At 39.7% G+C, this 23,120-nt stretch overlaps 1 protein-coding gene across 5 annotated transcripts in view; it reads right to left on the bottom strand.

The window, feature by feature from the left end:
- AFTPH (aftiphilin) overlaps positions 1-22,524 on the bottom strand; it is a 42,612-nt gene extending 20,088 nt beyond the window's left edge. For 2 of the 5 annotated variants that reach the window (XR_011678856.1, XM_071424725.1), the window contains exons 1-5: positions 22,308-22,524; positions 11,692-13,471; positions 1,814-1,965; positions 1,183-1,309; positions 811-867 (exon numbers count right to left, since the gene is read on the bottom strand). Coding sequence is in view for 3 of the 5 variants with exons in the window: in XM_071424725.1 (XP_071280826.1) it covers positions 811-867; positions 1,183-1,309; positions 1,814-1,965; positions 11,692-13,440 (2,085 nt within the window). In the remaining 2 variants the exon portion in view is untranslated. Of the gene's footprint in view, positions 1-810; positions 868-1,182; positions 1,310-1,813; positions 1,966-11,691; positions 13,472-22,307 lie in introns of those variants that run through there. The other 3 variants (XR_011678857.1, XM_071424717.1, XM_071424708.1) reach the window with 2 other exon arrangements.
- Between the last annotated feature and the right edge of the window lie 596 nt (positions 22,525-23,120).

Genomic DNA, 23,120 nt, shown 5'->3' with positions numbered 1-23,120 from the left:
AAGATCAACTGTCCCACAAATGTTTCTACACCTTATCAGGGGAGCTTTGAATCTACCCACCAGTTCAATAATTTCTTTTGGACAGCTGAGAAACACAGAAAGCAACATGGAAACAGAAAGCAACAAGCCACTTTACTCCTACTCCTGCTGCTATCCAGCTTATTGTATTCAAAAGTATATAAAAAATTTAGGAGACAATTATCAGCAACAACAATCTGCTGCAAAAAATAACTGCATGTGTAGCAAACATAGTCCCGCTCACAAACAGGAAGAAAAAAGCAGTATCTCAGAATTGTTTTAACTACCTGTATCAGAATACCATGTTAACATCCAAAGAAGTACACAAGCTGACCTTGATGCACCAGAAAACTGTAGAAGTCACTCTATAAAATTAACCTATGTAATTAGATCAGCCTAATATAAACCAAAGAAAAGTATTTTTTTACTGTTCCATTTGTGGATGATCATATGAAAATATAGGTGTGTTTGCCTGTGTGTATACATATACATGCACTGTTTTTTTGAGAAAAAAAGAACATTTATTCTGCTCAGACCAGCAAAAATCACAACCCTTATCTTCTCCTTGTTTTTACTGAATACTTCTTTCACTTAAAATCAAGTATTTGCTCGCACACATAATGAAAATTATTTTTTTGGTAATTCTTTTCTAGCATTTCTACTGATGCCTAAGCCATAACTGTACTCACAAAAATATCTTTCAGCACACTTGGTGTTTAATGTCATTTAATATATTTCATTATATGATGTTGCCAGAATTATAACAAAAAAATAATACTAAAAAAAGCTTACCAGTCCTGCTGCATACATGGGTACTATAACAGGCTGCTTCTTGTTGCCTGTAAAGAGCTGATAAAACAACAAAGAATTTACTTAAGAGTTTCTTCTATGTCAGTGATGGAAATGTTTTTCAATGCTACATAACTTGAATAAGGTTAGTATCACAGAATAAATGCTATGTTAATTATAACACAATGGTTAAAAACTAATGCAACTTTTTACATTCATAGGGCTTGTAAAAGGTTGCCAGGTGGTCTGTCATGAACAACCATGTTCTGTGCAACTATGCAATTAGGAGAAGGCATTCACACAGAACACCTCCACCTGATTCTACATATAAAGCAGATTCCTTATTTAAAAAGCCAGTTTTACTGGCAGACTCACAATATTTCTTGTGTCAATTCCCAGGGAGCACAGAAGCTTTTTGTTGCTGTGGGAGCCACCCCACTGGTATCTCAGTCCATATGCATCGTGGATGTCCTGCAGCTCTGTCCACACGTCCATCAGTTCCCTGCACAACCCATCATAAATCAAGTTATCATTCAGAAATACAGCTTAGTAGCCTTGAATATTTATTCTGTTTTTTAATGCAAGTGACTTATTATACATTCCAATTAAATTTATGCCCAAGCACAATACCCAGGGGAACTAAAACTGCAGTGTTCTCAGAACAATTATAGTTCAGACTTCTTACTGGAAAATGATGTCCATGGCAGGCAGGACAAAGCCTGCTTAGACTTCATCATTACATGAATAAATACAGTAATTTATAGCAAGTGTAACTAATAAGACATATTTGGTCAATTCAGAGACAAAATTGAAAAGAAGATGATAGGCTGCTGAGTTGCTAAGTGAAGTACTCCTGGTGTATGTAGTCACTGAAAACAAGAATTCTGATAGATAGCTGATTTTCACTCGATGGCTTCTCAAAATACTTGAAGCAAACACCTCATTTTAAATTACTGCCATATGTGTTTCAAGTTCATCTTATATTTGTTGCACTGTGGTTTCTTACCCAGTACTTCCTAAGGTCTCCTCAGTTGTTATCTGCTTTTCACCTGCTTCCAGCAAATGATTCAAGGAACTTATTTCTTCTTCAATTTCAGCAACAGGAATGGAAGGAAAACAGACTTCAAATATTCGTTCCAGACGACTTAGCAATGTTGTCTATACCAAAGAGAAAATATTTATGTCAAGTTTTGCTAACTGCTACAAAGACAAGTCCAATATCACAGCAAGATGGACAACAACTTATAGCTAACACAAGATTTCACTCACCACAAAATATTAACTGCCAGAGGACCACAAGACTCTTTAAACACCAAATACAGGCTAGGATCCTGTATACAGGATCCTTACTGTAAACAGTAAGGATCTTGCCCCCTGCAAAGTGAGTTGTAACAGAAGTGTCCAAAGTCACTCTGGTAGAAATTACCAGAAAATGCACACAACAAGATTTAGGCTATATAAGGATAATATCTCAGCAATATAAACAGCATATATTGGAACTAATGGTTTCCAGACATTTTAATTCCAAAGCATGCACTGGGCCTTGGCAGATGGATCTAACATGAAAAACAAAACAAAAGTCAAACAACCTCCTGCCCTCACAAAAACAAAAAAAATCCCCCCCGTTTTTTCTGATAAGCAGAGTATGCTTTCTTCTTTTCAAGTTCTTCCCTTACATTTCTCTTTTCTCTTTAGTATTTCCATATAGACAGGATTTCAACTTCTTGTACCTATGTTAACTGGTCTTGGACATCAGATGTACTAATGATATGGAATTTTTTTCAACCCATTAAAAACAGGTAAACATCAAGCTTTTATTATTTATTATAATACCAATTTCAATGGTATTTTTTAAAGATATGCTTGTAAAAATGAAAATAAAGCCTTTTTTAATGTACTCATTTTTGCCAGAAACACCTGAATCTCTTTTCTTGCTAAGGAAAGGAGGCACAAGCCTGGCATTCAGTGGAGTGTTTCCATCTTTCTAGTTTAGTGCTCCTCAACAACCACTTTCCCAGTGCTCTGCTGCAACACACACAGGGCAGCATCCAGCAGCTTCAGCACCTGCTTTTCTACTGGGGAAATGGAAAAGAAACAGAGTAGGCGGAAATCCCAGGAGCATCCCACAGCATGTGCTGTTTTAGCTGTGCCAGCAGAGCCCTCCTGTGGAGATGCAGCATATTCCAGCAACAATGTTGAATTTACACACATAAGCCTCAAAACAGAGGGGTTTTGTTACAACTGAGATGATTTACAGTTCAAAAAAGCAAGGCTGTAGGAGGAAGTTACCTATTTTAGTTAGGCCAATCGATACAACTGGGACAAACCTTCATGCAGCAAAATATCTGCTTCACAATTCCAACAATTATCTGCAACATTTCTTATTTGAACTTTTAGCTGAAAATTTGCCTTGTGTCTCATCTCAGCTAAGTAACTCACTGACCATGTACATCAGCAAACGTAACAGAGGTAAACATGTTATCAGAATATCTGGATCCTGTATTGGAGTTGGGATGATGAGTCAGGAACTGGGATGGAGTCTGTCCAGACTATTCTTTCTGTTCAGCCTCTAACTGTAAAAAATAGGAAAATGAATTGGCTTAGAGCATCAGCTCTTCAGTTTTACTGCCTGTGAAAGAAATGCCTGAGAGGGACAGCCACCAGGTACAGCCACTTGCAAACCATAATGTATAAATGTGCAAAGATCTGAATTCAGAGCATACCTGACTCATCCCCCCCATTTTTTTTTTTCTTTCCTTTTCTTCTTCATTATCTCTCTGGTAAATTCTGACCATATTTCTGACCATAATGAGTCATGTTCTACAGTAAATAATTCTTCTTTTAATCATCTCTCAATGCTCAGTCATTCCGGCCATACACTAAGTTGCAATACTTGTAGGCTGTTTCCTGTTTGTTAACCAGAACTAAGACACTACCTTACATTTTTAGGAAGTAAAACTAAACACTATTCCAGATTCTAGCCTAATGCTTTAACACACCAAAGCATACTCTGCTTCAATTTTAAACCTTAACTTTGCCTACAATATATCACTTCCCCTTATCTTACATTAACAGGTGATGCTTACTTCATTTCTGTAATAGAGCAAGAGTACAAATCGCCAGGGAAAAGCAAGAGGCAGATGAATGGCATTGGATCACAGAAACAGCAAGGCATCACATTTCTTGAAAAGGATCAACATTTGAGAACATGCTAGTGACTAAAAATATGCTTGCTTAGGTAATGAAAGAACTAACAGAACATCTCTAAGAATCAAGCAGAATCTCAGTCAGTGTCACATTTCAAATTTGAGTTTAAGAATTGTGCCAAAATTTCAGGAACAGTTTAACTATAGCATTCTTTACACTTCCTGTCATCTTTTCTAAATTCCCAGCGATGCTTAGCCCTTATTTCTATATGATAAAGAATGGTTTCCATAGCAAACCAGAATAATTAATTCTGTATGTGCAAATGGACAAAGGGATGAGTGCACAAACACACATCTCGACACAGTGGCAATGGAAGCAGCTGAGCTTGTTTTTGTAATGAAATTACAAATTAACTGAACTTGTTTTGGTGATGAAATCCTGCGGTCACAGCTTCCAGGTATTAAGGGCATCACCAAGATTTTAATGCTGGTGTAAGTGTCCACCTCCTACAAACTCTAATCTATTGTTGCATAAATCAGACTGCAAGAAAATACTGTGCATGACCAGAAGTAATGTCATGTCTGTTTTTCTGGAAAAAAAAAAGGCAGAAACCAATAATTTTTATCCACTTCTCATGTCACTAAAAGTATCTGATACTTTTAGTGACATGAGAAGTGGATAAAAATTTTACTTTTAGTATCTGATACTTTATATGATTGCTCTGCATGGCCATTCAAGAGGAATAATTCTTGAAGGCACTTACAGAAGATGTGAAAAGGCTATAGCTGCCATTAAACATTAGCTGTGATTCTCCAAACAGTTGATAAATAGATAAATACATTTATTTATTAATAAATTTAAAGACTCATAGTTTCTCTAAATGCATTTTGGCAGACACTTAAGACATGGTAATCACCACCAGAACCAAAGTATCAGAGATGCTTTTTTAAAATAAGCATAACCACAGGATTAGAATTTATCTATGTGGCAATTAAACAGGGGTCAAGATCCATCCCTCAGAGCTGAAAGCCCGAAGTACTTGGTTTACACAATTTGGTTTTTTTTTTTTTTTCTCCACCACAAGGTCATAGAATCCAAGAACTCCTTCAACACAGCAATTCTTCACTGACCACTCAGCAAATCCTCCCCAGGTGCCCCCACATGAACCCAACAGTGACAGGTCACTGCCTTTCTTCAGAGCTATGAAAAGAGGAGATAATAAAATTTGCCATAAAAACAACACACTTGAGCCCCACAACAGAAACAGTGGACACAAATGGCAGTTTTCACCATGTAACTGCTGAAATGCTTCTGTGGGTAAAGTTTTGGGGAACTCTGTGTGCAAGAGTGGAAAAAACCCAGTCTTGCTTCTCTCCATGGCTCTGGTCCCATATAACCTGTGGAGCAGACACAAGAACTCATCCAAGTGAGCTCCCTTTCAAAGAGTGGAGTGGCTCTTTGTCCTTCCATCCTCTCCCCTTTCCACTGGAGGGCACAGCCCCAATTTTTAACACAAGCCCATATCTTCCCTTAGGAAATCTCTTCTATCCCACAGCATCTCTGCTCTGGCAGCCTCCAGAGGTGCTTTAAGAAGGGGAGAGTCAAAAACAGAGGCATGCCTTCAACCCTCCTCATCCTGCTGCCAAGAAAAGAGGCCACAGAGGAAGCAACACAAACTCTGGGCTCTTTGCCTCTACCAAACACAAAACTGGAAGATCTAAGAATAAATAAAACCAGTGTAATAGTTAAATTGTTGAGCATGTTTAGATATTCAAGCTTATGTGAAAAGTAATAAAAGAAGAAACATATTAAAGGGGATGGAAAAGAACCTATGAAAGATCCAAAATGCTAAACATATAAAGTAGGAAAGGAATAAAGTCCACGTGGACATGACTGGCTTCTGATTGGAACTCAAAAGCTGAATGAAAGCTCTCAAAAAATGACAGAACAAAGCTCAGGGGCCAAGAAAAGAAAATTATTAACCACTGAGATTTTATTTAACTGAAATCATGAATTCACTGTTCTGCAGAGTGCCTAGCACAGCTTTTTATGACTATTTTAATAATAAAGGTTAAATGAGAAGCTCCCTTTGCTGGGTTTTTTAACAACCAAACCACATTTTCCAGCAACACGTTTGCCTGTAAAAAGCTAAGTAGCCATTTACTCTTCTACCTTCACCATGTGTGTGCATGGGATGGGTGTATTTGGGGTTTTTGTTTGAACAGCTTTATTGATGTTCTTGGAGTATTTTGTGGGGGTGGGTTTGGGGATTTTTTAAGAGCTAAACTTCATGACCATATAGACAACACAAGGGAGCGAAGAACCAGTTTCAATGGATGTAACTCACCATGGGGAACACATCAATCGACTTCCTCAAAATTTTCTGGACTCAAGCATTAAAGCTAAATGGTCAACTAAAACCCCACAAGCAAACGAACAAATCCCTAAGTTCTCAATTGAATGGGGACAGTTTTTTCTTTGAAACAGCTTATGGACTGTTTAAACTATGAATCCATTTCCTTTTCACATAGCAACAATTTGTTTCTTTGTCTGAAGCACAGGCAACACCTCCTCAAAAGCAAAAGGAGAACAGCTGCAGGCAGAAAAACTGAGTAAAGAAGACAAGCAAAGCTTACAAAGAAAACTAGTTTAACTTCTCATGTTTCAAATGTGATGGCTTGTCTCCATCCCCACTTTAAAAGCAGATTAATATAACGTAGTGCCATATATTTCTTAAATGTAAAAAACTGAATTGAAATGGGTGTTTTTATTTACATGGGAAATTTATAATGGAAACACTCATCCTAAACTGAGATTTGCAAATCAGAAAGAGGATGCTACAAGAGCTAAAAAAACCTTCATCAACATAAAATGAGGAATCAGATTTTTTTTTTACCAATAATTTAAAGAAGTAAAGAAGGCAACGTTAGTCCTAAACATCCCAAATCCATTTTAAAAGAGTAACTATAAAAGTTTTGAGTTCAGCTGCAAAGCAAATCTGAAAATGTAGTGGCTTAAGGGGAAAAAAAAAGGTTAAGACTTCTTTGCTCTTTTTACTGCTTGATCTGAGAGAGTTAGAAACTGCAGGGAAGTTCAGGCTAGAAATATGAAGCTGTCTCTATCCTTCGTGCTGGAAGCTTCACCATTTATTCTCCCTCAGCTGAAGAATGCATCAAATATTGCATCTTCCATGCAAGCAAAGTCCAGTTTAACAGTTATTTATTGTGACTACATAAAACTCACTGACCATTCTAGTTTGTCACGTTGTTGATATCTACTGGTGTTATACTAACTTTTCAGTCAGACTCCGAGAGGAAATACAGCAGATGACACTTACATGTACAAAACGGAAAATAATTTTGTCCATAAATAGTAATGCTAAAACAACCCCCTCTCAAACGATTTTCTTTTGCAAGATTCCCCCCTCAGCCAGGGTGTTCTGAAAACCAGCAATTACTGGCTACTTTTAATAGTATGATTTTTACTGTTATACAGCTGCAAATACTTCAGAACTGTGTTGTGGCCTTAAAACCCCCAAACCATTCCAGAAGGGTATATTTATGTAAGTAGCCAGTACTATTTTAATTTACCTTACTGAACTGAGGGGCTGAAGTCTTTATGGTTATAATTACTTTTCTCCAAAAGGATGCTCATTGTCCAAGACAGAGTACACTCCAAATGACAGCGATCCAGGGTTTTCTTTGTCTGGGTGCCTATTCATGGCTCAGTAACTGTGCCTCGCCCACACTGATTAATCTGAAGAGGCAGAGCGTGCACAGGCTCTCTAATAAGTGGAGAACCTCAAAACCCACTTGGACGACTGTTCACCTTTTCCTTCATCCCTCGCCAGGATTTGTTAAGTCTCAGGTAAGATCTGGCCTTCCAGCCAAGCCCTTCTTTAGCTCCTATTGCTCTGGAGATGCCCATGCTCCTTGCACACAGGCAGGCACAGCCATATTCCCCACCCACACGATTACCATGGATTATTACTGCTCTTGTGCCTCACTGCTGAATCCTATATATATATATATATACACATGTATATTCTTAATGCAGCAGAGTAACCCCCTCAGCTGACTAATGTTCAGCATTATCTCATGGAAAAAGCTGCACTACAAGCCTTATATTCATCACAAACAAAACTTGGTAGTGTGCAATGAGATTTCATAGAAAGGACTAATGCTTGTGCAGATTTGCTCAAGACTCATTGGATCAACCATTTCACCCACAACTACATCCTAAATCTGTTACTGAACACAAAGGCACATCTCAAATGCAAAGTGCAGCCATACTGAAACCAAGCATTAGATCTTTTCAGCTGCAGACAAACTAAATGGATTAGGGTATATGTAGCATTAATACGGGTTCAGATGGTAGTCTGTGTGCACACCATGCCCTTCCTCCTCTCCCTTCCACACAGAACTACTGAACAGAACAGGTCAGCATGTTACAAATCCTGCACTGCAAATTGTGGGCAGAGTTCAGAGAGCCTGAGACCAAAGGCAAGGAAGAAAAGACCATGATCTTTTTGCCACTACATGTGACTATATAAGGTAATTTTTGTGAACTTCCCACCTCTTAGTTTCATCCTTTATATTGTATATTTTCTAATAAAAACTGGATTAAGTAGTTGAATTGAAGCAAAGCCTATTTTTAATTAAAGATTATACCAAATCCACAGTCTTTAAACAGTTTGCCCATCATACATACATCATGCAATCAAGACTGCATTCAGAAAGCACAATATTTTACTGCCATCTCCACACTCAGAATCTACAAACTAAGAAACAAAGGAAATAACACAGAGACTTTTTCAATGGAAACTTGAGCTACTGATAAATAACTTTGCTTTCACGCTGCATTCTGATGGATGAAAATTGCTATATACATTATTTCCACATTTAAACAGCAGTGCTGCTGGCTAAGTATCCTTTTCAATTTTCTGCTTTTGCAAAGAATTCCATTAGGATCATTCTGTTTATAAACCATTCAGGATTCTTTCATCACTACATTACAGTGACTCTCCCAGCCTCACCATCACTGATCAAGTGTATTCAGTATCTTGTAAACGATCCCAGCTCACCTTTAGCCTAAGCTGAGATCTCAATTTTCCCATCTATCTCAAGTGTCAAACACATGCACTATTTGTACACAGCCTGCTCCCTTTGGGTTGCTACAGCAAATCCTTTTTAGATCTGCCAGCAATACATTGATGCAAGTAATCCCCTCCTCCCTATCATTCTTTAGGCTGGGTAATAAAAAAACTTTGTTCTCTTCCCTCTCACCAGATTTATCTTGCCTGCCAGTATTTCTGCTCTAGCATCAAACAGCTGCAGAATCAAGTTTAATACCTGCAAAACAGAAGATTGGCAACTACTTTAAAATGCCATATTTTGTGTTTTGACCTCAGTGACAACCTCTTAAAAGACAGCAAGGACGCTGATCAAAATCTGAGTTTGATTTTACTAAGATTCTGCACTCAGAGTACCAGGGCTGTCTGCTGGCTCATGCTGACTCATTAGTTAACCTCTGTCTCTAACAGCAATTTAGCAAACTGTGGCTCAATGGATTATAAACAGAATTACTATTTAATTTTAAAACAAGGATTTTTTAACATAAAAAAGTTTTAGTGGATCCCTCCGAAACTTCAAGCACTTACAAAATAACTACTGCTTTTAAGAGTTAACTGAAAAAAAATGTAGCAATTGACATTGCAAGGCTAAGGAAACTATTGCAACAGAGAAAACATGTCCAGCTCAAACTTCCTCTTCAGTTTATTTGTGTAAAACATTCTCTCAGCTGTACTTCCTCACTGGCAGAGGAAGGAGAACATCACTTTAGATCCAAACAGTCACAACAGACTGTAGCATAAAGAAAAGGAACGAAAAAACTTGAAGTCTTAAAATTTGCTTTACAATTAGACTTCATGGTAGACTTTAAGTAAGGAACTTCCAATTTACTTGACCTTTATCTTTTGTTAAGGCAGGCTTGGGGAGGGAAAACTTAATTACAGAGCTTCTGATGGTTCTGTATTTATAAAAATCTGCATACGGAAGTGTTTTCTATTGAAAACCTATAATACAATCACAGAAAACTTTAAGTGAAAATAAATATTCGAAACCTTCAGGCTATCCCTTAATATTAATTACAAGAAAAAAGGGATGATTTTCTAGAATCATCTCCCCACCCCATTTCTTTCTCAGATTCTGGACAGTCTTTCAAGTGGCAAGAGAAACAACTGAGATTAATTGCAATAATCTTAGTATTCTCCAATTTTATGGGTGAATAGGTAACAATAGATTTGTGCTTTCAACTTAAGAAATGGACCAACACATTCAGGTGATAAGCAAGGTCTTACACAGACACAAAAATCTGCCTGCAGGTTTACTCAGGAGCCTTTTTTTTTTGCTTGTGAAATCTCTTTGAGGTTTGGAGTGCTAGTCATTGCACGGAACAGCAAGCAGGAAGAGCAAGGACCTGAGGCTCACAGCTTTTAACGTGACAAGAAATCAGTGCTAAGTCCCAAAAGCTCCATTCCATTTGCTGATGCTGGCAGAGCTCCAGCTGGCACAACCTTCTGAAAAGCCATTTCACCTGTCACTGGTAGGAAATGGGAAGAGGCAGGGCTGTCACCGAGCAAGGTCCTGAAAGAAAGAACTTACCTCATTTCCTTTTATTGCCAGAGAAGATCCAAACCTTGCAGACACATATTACCACTAACATCCTTTACTACTGGTCCTGCTGCACTCTTCAAAAAGGCAGGGCATACTCTAAACTACTCACATGGAATGACATGAATAAAAAGAAGCTTTGAAGAAAATTCTAAACTGAAATTCTTGTTCTGAATTTTGTAAAAGTATTATTAAATGCTTAACAAAAAAAAGTCTTTGTATGAATAGCCACAGATCTCAAAATGACTGTTAAAAAGGCTTAGGAAGTAACTAATTACAAATGAATGAATATTTAGCAATGAAAGCAGAAAACATAGGAGAGGTAGTAAGAAATAAACCTATTTACTTCCCTCTCCTGGAAGCTTCTAATTATAAATAGCAGCAGCTTTAACAAATCACCAGTCCTCTGTGATGTTGCTATAATGTGCAGCTTCCTACAATTAATACCTAACAGAGACTTATTTTTAAAGAACTTTTAAAGAGTTAACTTCCCAGGAGTTTGAATACCCAAGACAGAATTCCACAGCTTGTGTTTTATCATGCTGTCTGCTCTAAGTGAATTAGTGCAGCTATTTACAAATCAAATAATTATTTTTAATCAGGTTTTGAAAACATTGATAGAGAATGGTGATGGAAAATTTTGGGAACCAGTAATCCCAGCTTCCGGTCACACCACTATTTTACAAAAAGGCAACAAGAGTGCATCCCCAAAAGGCAGTAAACAATGAAGCAAAAGGAAAAACTATCACAGGCTCTGAAATGTTCATGTTGGCTTATTCCTTTGATCAATTTATGTAAATGATCACATGTAATCATCAAAACACATTCCTCTAAGTTCCAGCACACCCTGCTCATTTGTCTGTGGGAAGTAACAGTGCTGCAAAGATCTGCACGATCCAAACACAGCATAATGTTTCATACCAGCCCGTCTCACAGAGCACATTAAATCTCTCCTGAAAGGCAAACAAGGACTATTCAAATATTTGTTGTACGCAGAAGCAGGAACCAGGAAGTACTGTATGCATAAGAGCAGAACAAGACTGAGGAAAACAAAGCAAACTCTTACCTGAACTGAAGGTGATAGCTCTTGCTTACTGATAGTCCCTTGGAAAGATGCTAGAGCAACACTGTCAGTCTTGTGTAACACTGGGCCATCGCTCCTGGCAGACACATCTGTCCTATGTGACTGCCACGTCTCTTTTCTGTGATGAGATTCACCAGCCTGCTCATCTCCAAAGGCAGCCCAAGAACAGCTGTCTTTTTGTTCATCTTCAAAAGCATTCCAGTCTGTAGCCTGGTTACAGCCTGCTGAACTGAAGTCCGCAAAGTCATCCGAGTCCTGGAAAGCAACACTCTCATCTTGAGGTTTTGGCACTGAATCAAAGTCTCCAAATTCAGTATCGTCACCATTTTCTACCTCAGTAGTATGCTGGAAGCCTACCCCAGAAGTTTTACTGGTAGTATCACATTCTAAAGTGTCAGCAGCCTGATTTAGTTCAGCTTGGTCCAAACTTGCTGGCTGCTGACAAACAGTACTCGTGTCCCTGAATTCACCAAATTCCTCGTTAGGTTCGCTAATGTGTGCGGGCTGCTCAGAAGTTCTTTCTGAATCAAGAGCGTTTATTGAGTCTTCAGCATTCCTGAAGGTGGGAGACACACTGCTGACTGAACCAAAGTCACCAAACACATCATCATGTTTGTCACTGCAAACTAAAACTTCAGTGCTACTTCCACCATTCTTGAGATCTTCATCACCACCCAGTTTGTCTCCTGCAGGATCACAGCTGAGGCTTTGGATCTTATCAGCCTTGATGTCTGCTGCTTTTGAAGAATCCTCAGACCTACTAAAATCTTTGCCATTCTCTATGTGATGTTGTCTTCTCCTCCCACTGTGCTCTCCATTCTCTGTAGTGCATATTGAACTTCCAGTTGTTTGAGACGTACTAGAAATTGCAAATTCCAGTGCTGAGGGACCCTGTTCACAACTAATTTCTGAAATGCAAAGCTCTTCTTCACTATGAGTTACTCTGTTTATTCTGTTATTCTCCTGAATGCTCACTGAGTCTCTTTCATTAAGAACACTGCATATTGTAGGCTCTGTTCCCTCTAAATGGATTGGGGTTTTGTTTGAGAAGGCAGCAAAATCTGCAACATCTGCACCTGAGCTAGGCATTGAGTTCAAATTTTGCTCAGTACTATGGGTGCTAACAGTTTTCAGTCCCTTTGAGTCACCAATACTGTCTAGATCTTCTGTTCCCTGAGGATTTACAGGGTCTGATGCTGCAAATCCATTTGTTAGAATCTCTAGACACGGAAGTTTCTCACCATTACAAGCATCTATTTGCTCATCCTGCCTCTCAACTGTTACACCAGTTCTAACCACACGAGAAGAAAAACCCTCTGATTTTCCAGTGTTGTCTCTTTGTTCCCCCCTTCTGTTTACATCTTCTAAAGCGGTACCTGAAGTTCTAAACTTAGATTTTTCTTTGATAGTACTAGTAGCTGACATATCAGAAAGCTCCTTAGTATGAGTAGGAAGCTCTGCAATGCAGTCTTTATCTTTACCATTTTTAACAGATGTGAAAGTTGCAATGCTAGCTACATTGTCAGAATAATCATGGAGTGGGATGAAATGATTTGTGGGTATAAACTCTTCCTTTGGATGACTGTAGTCCGCTGTATCAAAATCAGCAAAAGCTACATCAGCAGTGCTCACACCAGAAAATCCTCCAAACTCATCTTCATCATCATCATCAGCTCCATTGTCAAGTGGTGGAGGGGATGAGGAGTACATTCGAATAATGTCTGGTTCCATTGTTCAGTTCTGCTTCAACATTAATATATTTCTGTATGAGGGAAAAACAGAGCTATGTTAGAACTTGGCTAGCTTTCATCTTCTTACATATTTCATTTTTACAGTTTCATGCCTCATTTTTAAAGTGTGTATATAGGTCAATATCTGTATTAGATATCAGAAAGAAACACTCCCCAAACCCATGTGTTTTACAGATCACAAAGAATCTATTGGGACAGTTCAAGTCTCTTCTAAACTATTACATGATCAAATTGTCAGCAGACAGTGCTGAAATTATCACCTTGCGCTGTTGTGCAACACACACTGGCACAACTAAATTCAGTTTTAAGCCATCAATTCTCTACCTCCCATCACCAGCAGTTCACAGAAGTGTCAGTGACCCTGGTCCATGTTCTGCCACTCCTTGTGTGCTCAGGTGTGTGACAGGCATTAAGCCACTCCATGGGCAATGCCACAAGAGCCATACACGTAAGGGACCTCCATCACTGTCAAAGACTTCAAAAAGTGCTTCCAGAAGCTCTGAAATTGTGAAGGAGTGGAGGAAGGAGCTGCTGTTAGAACCACTAGCTATGATCTGCTGCCCTGCTCTCTACCAGTCCATGGGTTTCAGTTTGGTTGCCCTGTTCTCTGGATTTCCTACCCACAAGCCAACACACTGCCTCCACTGCTGCTGCCACCAGCCTGCTTCTGTCTTAGGAACCAGCTGAGAAATGCCATCATCATGCCACCAGTAAAGCCTAGAGCCAAACACACTTCATCAAAACTTATTCTCAAAAAGAGAGCTGAGCATGATTATTCATAAAATATTTAACCACAAATCACTAAACCACAGGGGGAAAAGAAAAAAGAAGAAAGTATTCCCATGGCCTAGATAGAAACAGATGAAGGACTTTCTCTGTCTTAACATTGCAAACCATTGCAGGAACAAGCCAGGTATGGATGGAAAATTTTCTTTCCTAAAGAATGATCTTGACTTTTTCAATGCTGTGTGCAATTAATGAAATAATAACTACTAGTATGTATAAATTCACAGTTGTACACATCACTGAACTAGTCCATACCTTAAAACCCTTCAAAGAAGAGCTCACACCAATCTCTCTCCATTTCAAATGACACTTGACATGAATGAACCGTAATAACACTCAGCCTCACCTACAGAAAAAGAGTGGAAACAACCTATACATGCTGGCAAATATTTGAACTTCTAACCACCAGAATAAGTGCAAACTTTACAACACTAGTTATGCAACACAGATAAAACACGACCCTTATATCTAGTGCCTCTAGCAAACAACTTTGTAAAAGCACCTTAAGAGCAGCATACAAAGGGTAAAAAAGCAACAAATGGAGCTCTGCAGTTCTTCTCAAGCACAACATACCAAGCACTTGATATCTGCCAGGAAACTGGGATCCTTGAGGTGACTAACATAAAATTTCTTTTTGAAAGGGTAGTTTGCAGTTACAAAAGTACATCATGCTTATCAGATGAAAGCATGAAGTAATTTGTAACATAACATGCAAACTGAAGAGAACTGCAAAGGGATTTTGTTTAGAATAAAGCCTAAGTTGTCAACAAGCTCCCACATAGGCTTACTCAGCACCAGCTGCTTAACAAGGTATTTGAGAGAAGAGCTTCACTCACTCTAAACTTCTGAACTTTCCCATTAAAAGAAAAATTTGTCTGTATGGTTCATCAAAAACCATGTGTTTTAAGTCTTTTCAGATTTAGAGGTTGGTTTTCACCAGAGTAATTTGAAATATCACATTCAGGTCTGTGTTACTAACTACACCACTTTACATTAGCGGATCTCATTTTGGCAAGACATGCCAAGAAAAATTCATATACTATCCATCATAACAACTCTACCCATTTTTTGGTTGACCATTTACTGTATGACTATTTTAACCTCAGCCAAAAATAAATCCCAATAGAGTTGAGAACATCCTTGGAGGCAAGGATGATCTAAAATAACCCAAATATGCAGTTTCAGAAAACAAACTGAATAATGTGAGAGGAGCAAGCATCACAATCACAGGGAATTTACCCACAAGACTCCTTTTCTTTCCAGTTAACATTAAAAAGGGGAGACAAGGAACAAGAATAGTAAGGATAAGCACAGGACAAAGATAACTGCATAGGAGCTGAAGCAAACAGCCAAAACCCAATTGAACATGTAGGATGACATCTGACCATTTAAAAATTTTCTTTCCTGCAACTTCTGACATAGAGCAGAAGAAACTTCCTTCAATTTTACATTTCAAAGAACTTTTAAAACATCACAGGGACCATTTACAAAGCAGCAGTCCAGCAGCACAATGCTCCAGCTACATTTCAATAACAGTTGCCAAAACAGGATCTGCAAGGAACATTAACTGTACATTTAAAAATTTGATCACAGGTTTGATAGTCTACTATGTGTTTAATCCACAAGAACCCACTGCATAACCGACTGTATGGGTTTCTGTATAATTATTTTTTAAATGTCAGGTATTTCCAGTTATGCTACTGCTGCATTTTAAAAGCCAAACACTGAGGGCTCCAAAATGTATGAATCTGCTTATGAGTGTAAGGTTACAACTCAAACAATTTAATTGTTGTTGACAGAACTCAAACTGTAAGAAAAGGAAAAAAGTCATAATAGTATTCCCCCTCCTCCTGACTAATCAGTGATAAATTTTTAAACTGGGCATAATCCCAATTCTCCTCACAATATAAAACAGCATGGGTATTTTATAGTCTTAATGTAGTTTTCTTCAGAAAGAACTTCATTATGGTCCTCTTTCGTGACTTCCAAAAGTGTTCTATCTGCCAACTAGAAATCAAATTAGTTATTGTCCATTGAAACCTTTGGTGAAAACCCACAGGTCTGACAGAACAACTACTTTGTTCCTTATTTCACCTAGTTAATCCCCGCTTTGTCTGGCATTTCAAATACAGCTGGAACTATGGCTTCATCTTTTGAAGTCTTTTTACCCAGCTCAGACATATTCTTCATCAAGACATTCTGCTAGATTATTTTGTAAACCTGGTATTTGAGTGATGTTTACAATGTGATTTAACCCAAAGTAGAATTTGAACAAGTTCTATGACCAATAATATGGATTATTCATCATCTTGTTTTTGAGCCAATTGGTGACCAAATTTAAAAGTCTAGTATAAAGTTAACTCTGTTCACTTATAGATTCTTTAAACATATACTACTTAAACCACCAATTTTTCAGTACACTATATAATAAGGATTGCGATTTGAAGGAAATTATAACAGCCTTTACTTGTGTAACAGAGCATAACTTGCCTAACTTCTGTGATTTGTAATAAGTAACAACCCAGGTTTCTGGCATCAGACCTTACACCCCGAGGTGAGGAATCTGACACAGTTAAAGTGTTCATGTTTAGTGGATTGCTTTAGTCACAAACACAGATTTATGCTGACAAATGCCAGTAACTTCTGCAGATCTCAACAGTTTAAGATTAGACTGAAGACAGATTTCTATCAATTGCTCATGGCATGTGGTTGTAGCAAGGTTTTCTAGGAAAAATAAAGAATTGTATTCTCTCTCAGATGCCATTTTCTGTATTTCTTTCTTTTACCTGTTTGCTTGTTGGGTTCTTATTAACTGGAAATGCTAGTTCTTAGTTCAACGTGCTTCTTTATATTCAAATTCTAAAGTTCAACATCAAGGGATTTCTCAAAAAATTTCAGTACCACAAACAGGAGACCACTGGGTAAGTCATACTATATATGCAATTCACCAATACACTCACAAAACATATTGACATTGTATTCTAAAGAAAAAAAAAGCTGATTAATTAAGATTCAAGGTTCAAATCTTTTTTCTCAAGTCACATGCATTTAAGAATGCAATTCAAGTTAATTAGAAACATTAAAAGAAGAGAAAACAAATCAGTAATGCTAGAAAAATTTTGATAGGCAAGGAACTGGAAAGAGAAAATGCAAATCCTCTAATTCTGATCACTAACTAGGTTTTCAAAACATTTACAACAAAACCAGGCTATCTGCTTATTTGTTTGCAGTAAATAGGGAACAATATGTGCTTTCCTCACACACAGATCACATCCTTGTTCACTACCTTTTTGTAGAGTAATAGCAACAGCTTAACAAAGACCAGGCAGCATAGAGAACAATGCAATTACACTACACAAAAGCAGGTATAAATAGTTCCTTCTCTGTGTATCTTCTAAGGCAAGACTTGAAACAGCATGTTTGGCTCTTACATAACACCTAAAAAATCAGGAGGTCTCAAAGAGTATCTCTAAAGAAACACTTGAGGCATGGAAATTCAAAAGAAACCCCTAGTAAAGCAGAATGTTTCCTTTAACTTGAGAGGAAGCAAAGCAATGAATAACCTCTCAGCTGTGGATTATTCTGAAGAAAAGCTGAGTTAAGCAAACCACCTCCTGAAAGCATACAGGCAACACAATAATCAGAAATGGCACAATCAAGATCTCCATGACAGAAATTACAATGTTACTGAAACACCTTACAGTAAAAGCCTTGCAATAGCAAGGAGATGGATTCAAGTCATTAGCTGCTAGCATCTGATCTTTCCAAGAACATTTAACTCTTACTGCAAGGGAATTCCTCTAGCAAATGCCAAAAATATCACAGTAAGGACCAGATTTAGACTTCTTATTACAGCACAGTGTTGGCTTCCAGTAGGAAAAGCTATCCTCTTCCATTATCTCTTTGCCTTTTCTTTGGCTTATGAACAATGGAAATGAGATTCCCAGTCTTTCTGCACCTGAGAACCTATTCCTAGAATGGTAGTTGTAGATGAGGAGAGCCTGTCTGTTAGAACAGCATTTCTGCAACCCAAATCCACTCTAGAGAGAGTCTGTCCAGGCTGAAGTCAATATGTTCTTAAATTGGTTTAATAAGCTTACTTTTATTTTTGGAAATAGTTACCAGCAAACAAAATACACCAAGAAAATGTTTACTTCATAAAGCCTCCAAGAAATCAATGTTTTCAATTTTGAACTTAATGCTGTTACAGCCAGAAGGCCCATTACCCAAAGAAGGAGTTCCAAAGCACCTTTTCTTGGCCATGTATGAGTTGAGGAAAACAATATTCTCCAGTTCCAGTAAGGCAAACATATCTAAGCCTTATTTCTTGCTACTAAGCATTTGGAATTAATCAATTCCACCGTGCATTACTGTGGTTTCAAACACTAAATTTGCTGGACACTTTCTATTACGAAGTGTTGTATGTATAATGAACCCTTAAGTAACAGAACTCAGGACAGCTTCACCAAGAATCTGGCACTAATCTCAGGCAGCTCATTCTTCCTGTTCTCCTGTGCTCCCCAGGCTGGCATTAAACACCAGGCACCCCTAGACAATCCAGCCTATTCCATATTCAAACCTCTTTGACAGTGCTGCCCTCCCTCTCATCATTGACAATGCAGGAAGACCAAGTTAGGTGGCACACATGAGAAATTTAAACAGATCTTCGATATAAGCACTTTCATTTTAAATGCTGTTAAACTATATAAAGAAGCAAACATGTATTTTCAGTAGTTGTGCTGCTTCACTTCTCCCTGTTTCATTTTGGCTTAGCTGTAGAATCAGAGGAGCTGTTGGAAAATATGAATCTAAATGTTCTGTTGTTTCATTAAACTCCTTCTTAAACCAAGAACAGCATTACTCCCCAAACCTAAAAGACCAGGTTGTCCTCAAAGTTACTAAAAGCAAAAAAATGTTTCAACTCAAAGTCTACTGATACACTTTAACAGCTGCAGATGAAGATGCTGCCTGTACATAAATCTGTAAACAGAAAGTGGGGAAAATGTTGTAAGAACAAGCACATCTTAAATTCATATGGGCAAACACAAGTGGCTGGGACAGTCAATCAGGTTACAGTCTGGCTCTGTGGAATGCAGCATTTGTGTCCAACATACAGCACACAGCCACACAATGTGTAAAGATGGATGTTACAAGTAACACATAACTCAGATGTTTTCATTCTTATGATTTCTTAAATTCCTTTAAAAACAGTGCTTAACTCAGCGAGAAATCTATTTCTGGCTGTTACCCTCAAACATACTAGCTGGGAATGTGTTCTAAATTAGGATAAAAAGATGCTAGATTAGAAAGTATTAGAACTAGATTACCTAGGGTCAAGTGTTCTCAGAGACTTCCTCACAGAGCAGTATGATCTCCATCACATATAAACCCTTCAAACTTCACACAGGCTGCAGCACAGAGTGGATCAGAACTGCCCAGGGCTGCACACTATGTGACAGCTTCTCCCACAGCCTGGCAGAGGAAATACAGCTGCACAAGGAAAACAGCCATGGGTCTGCTTCCCATTACTGCAAATGTACTTATTGCTTGTTTTCCAGTGAGCAGGCTTACTTATTCACCATTTATCCCACCTACAGACATTACTTCATATTAAAAACACAATACAGGAGGGACACCTAATACTCCAAAGAATAAAATCTATTTTCCATTGCTTATCAACAGACATATGAACTTGAGGTGTCACGTTTCCTTCACCCTACTTCCAAACATACTGAAGTGAAGAGAGGATTTGCCCTTCCCTGTGGTTCTCCCAACACAGGACTCTGATTTGAAAAACTCAAATTACTTGCTTTACAGCAGATTTCTTAGATCACCTTGCAAGTGGCATCAATACAGAAATATTCCTTGCAATTGAAAATTTTAATTGCCAAAAACATTAGCATGAAATAAAGTCTACAGAAAATGAGAATGTCAGTTTTCAAACAAGGCATTTCAAGGCTTTTTTCTCTGTGTGTGTGTGTGTGTGCAATAGCAGCAGCTTACTCAGTGTGGTTTTTTGCACAAAGGAGAAAATCTAACAGACAAAATTTCTAACACCTAGGAATGAGTAGGATCTAAGGCACTTCTCTGACTATCCAGAAAAATTGTAAGTATTTTGAATCCCCATGAAAGGGTGAGCATGTCATTGCACTGAAATGTTCACAAAGAAGCAGTTTAAGTTGTCAAACAGCACAATAGCACAGAGAGGAATGAACATTCTGTCGAGATAGATAATGGTATCTGCAAGAAAATTATGCTGCTGAGTGTAGTGAAAACAACTCCATCGAGCATCAGTTTCTTTACCACTGGATTTCCAACTGATACCAGCACAGCTCTGCAAGGACAGCTCAATGAATATTTCAAGAGGAAACGGCAGAATTGACTGAGGTCCATCTAAGGTGCTCTATTATTTCCACTGTGAAAGACAAGTCTTTTCAAAGTACTGAAAGTTTCAGAATATTACTTTGGGTAATTAAGGTGTTAGAAGGCTTGTGTTAGCTTAGTAAGCTACTGGTGGAGTTTTTATGCAGAAATGTAGAGATCACATAGAGCCCTCATCACCAGCAATATGTAACACAAGTATGATTCACTGTGTGAACTCCAGATTTCATAGTCTATTAAATCCTTTGCTAAACAAAAACACAATCTGAGCAAAAACAAAGTACAATAAAAAAAACAAATGAGGCCGAGATCCTTCAACTGCTTACTTATAAACAAATTAAGGAAATAAAACCAAGAGGTCATACTTTCACATGACCTTAAAAGGTCATACAATGTGTACTTTATGCAACTATCAGTGCAGAATGAAAACACCAGAGCTCCATTAGTTTTTCTACATATTTTTAAGTCTCATTCTCACATTCATGCTATTTAATCTTACTGACATGACTGTTTAAAATAAACAAAACAAACCCTCAGTAGCCACAGGTACTCCAACTCTTCCCCAGGCTCCCACAATTAATGTCACATTCCTCCAGGTACAGCTCCAACTTCAGGAGGAGGAACTGGTACCTGTGCATTGCATGAGCAACCCTCTCTGCCTGTGCTGACAATACAACAGACCATTTTTATTTTTAAAGTAGGCTAATTGCCTTTCCAAGTCTAGTTCATATGTCCAGAGAATAAAACAAGGAGGAAATACTTTTAATTTTGTTCAACCTCCAAGGACCAATCCAGCTAAAAAGCAGCATCCATCAAACTCACTTTACCATGGGCTCAACAGCTGAAAAATGAGTTCTAATGAAGCATGTTGGGCTCTAAATCATGCATGGAAACAAAACTTGTAAAACTAACCCAGCAGAGCTCCTGTCAGCAATGTTTCTCTACTCACTCCAGTCATTTATGAACAGATGTTTGCTTAAGGAGCATTAAACTGCCGGTTTCCATTTCTGTGCTGAAAATGGAAGGAAGGGCTGTCACTATTAAGAGGCCAATTTACTGACACTTTGAAAGAATCCCAAGGTTTAACCATTGTTTTTAAGGCACTGTCTTCTCTAAAGAAAAAATTCTATTTTGGTTCATCAAGTAGACACTTCTCATAACAAACTGAAGTGTCAGGACCTAACAGCATTTGAGCAATTTCGCCTCATTTCAGAATGAAATTACCTCTTCTACAAAAAGAAAAATACCACACTTAAATTATCGTAACTTTGTTCAGTCTGTCATGTCCAGATGCATTTAGCAACAGACACGCTCTACGCCCCTCGAAAGAGAAAGCTTGTCAGGAAAAGCCAAACACACAGGACAGCTGAACTTCTTGCACCACATCCTTGCGCCCTCTCCCAGCTGCGGCGCCGCTGAACCCCAGGAAACCGCGGGCCCCGCCGCAGGACAAAGCCGAGCCCCCCGCTCCGGCAGGACGAGCCCGGGGAGCCGCGGGGCTCCCCCTGCCCTGCCCCGCCCGGGCCCCGCCGCCCTCCCCCGCGGGCCCACGGCAAGGACGGCGCTGCCCCGACAGGCCCCGGCCGCCACCGCCGCGCTCCGGGGGCAGCGCCCAGGGGTCCCCGGCGCCCTTCCGCGGCCAGGCCCGGCGGGAACGAGCCGCCCCCCGCCGTCTCTTACCTGCGGGCTGCGCGGGGGGCGGCGGGGCCCGGGCGGGCATGGCGGCGGGCGGGGAGGGGGAGGGAAGGAGGGAGGAAGGGGAGAGGGGCCGCGGCCGGTTATCTGCGGCCTCCCGCGGCAACCGCCATGGAGGGGAGCCCCTGTGGGCGACAGGAACCGCGTCGCTGCGGCCCGGCCCCCTCCGGCCGCCGCCTCCCGCCCGCCACCGCCCACCGCGCTCCCGGCACGCACCGCGCCGCCGCCCCCGCCCGCGTCACGTCCGGCCCGGCCCGCGCCCCGCCGCGAGCAGCGCTGCGGAGAAAGCGCTGAGGGAGCGGGTGCAGCGCTCCTGGGTGTCCTGCTGTGCTGTGCCGGCGGCACTCAGGGCCCTAGAGCCGCTTGGGGCTGGAAGGGACCCTAAACGTCAGCTGGTTCCAAGCCCCAGCGAGCGTGTGTTAACATTGTAAAGAATAACGTTTAAAAGAGTAGCATTTAAGTAGCGTGCAAAGCCTGCCGTTCGTCCTGGGGCCGTGGTTAACTGAGCTCCGTACAGCGGTCACATCGCGGCCCGAATTGCGTTAATAAAATAGCGAGCGAAGTGTAACATTAGAGCTTTGTTACGGAATCACGGAATGAATTCAGTTGGGAAAGACCTCTGAGGTCACCGGGCCCAGCCTGTGACCCGGCACCGCGGTGTCAGCCGGACACGGCACCGAGAGCCACCTCCAGGGACCGTGACTCCACCGCCTCCCGGGCAGCCCATTCCGAGGCTTAATCACCTTTTCTGTGAAGAAATTCCTCCCAGTGTCCAACCTAAACCTCTTGCTTACAACT

The sequence above is a fragment of the Agelaius tricolor genome, unplaced genomic scaffold (assembly GCF_023055355.1).
Source record: "Agelaius tricolor isolate 1412-34295 unplaced genomic scaffold, bAgeTri1.0.p SCAF_1, whole genome shotgun sequence".
NCBI classification, from domain to species: Eukaryota; Metazoa; Chordata; class Aves; order Passeriformes; family Icteridae; genus Agelaius; species Agelaius tricolor.
Note: the sequence above shows the minus strand (reverse complement) of the source record. Positions and strands in the feature narration are given on the sequence as shown.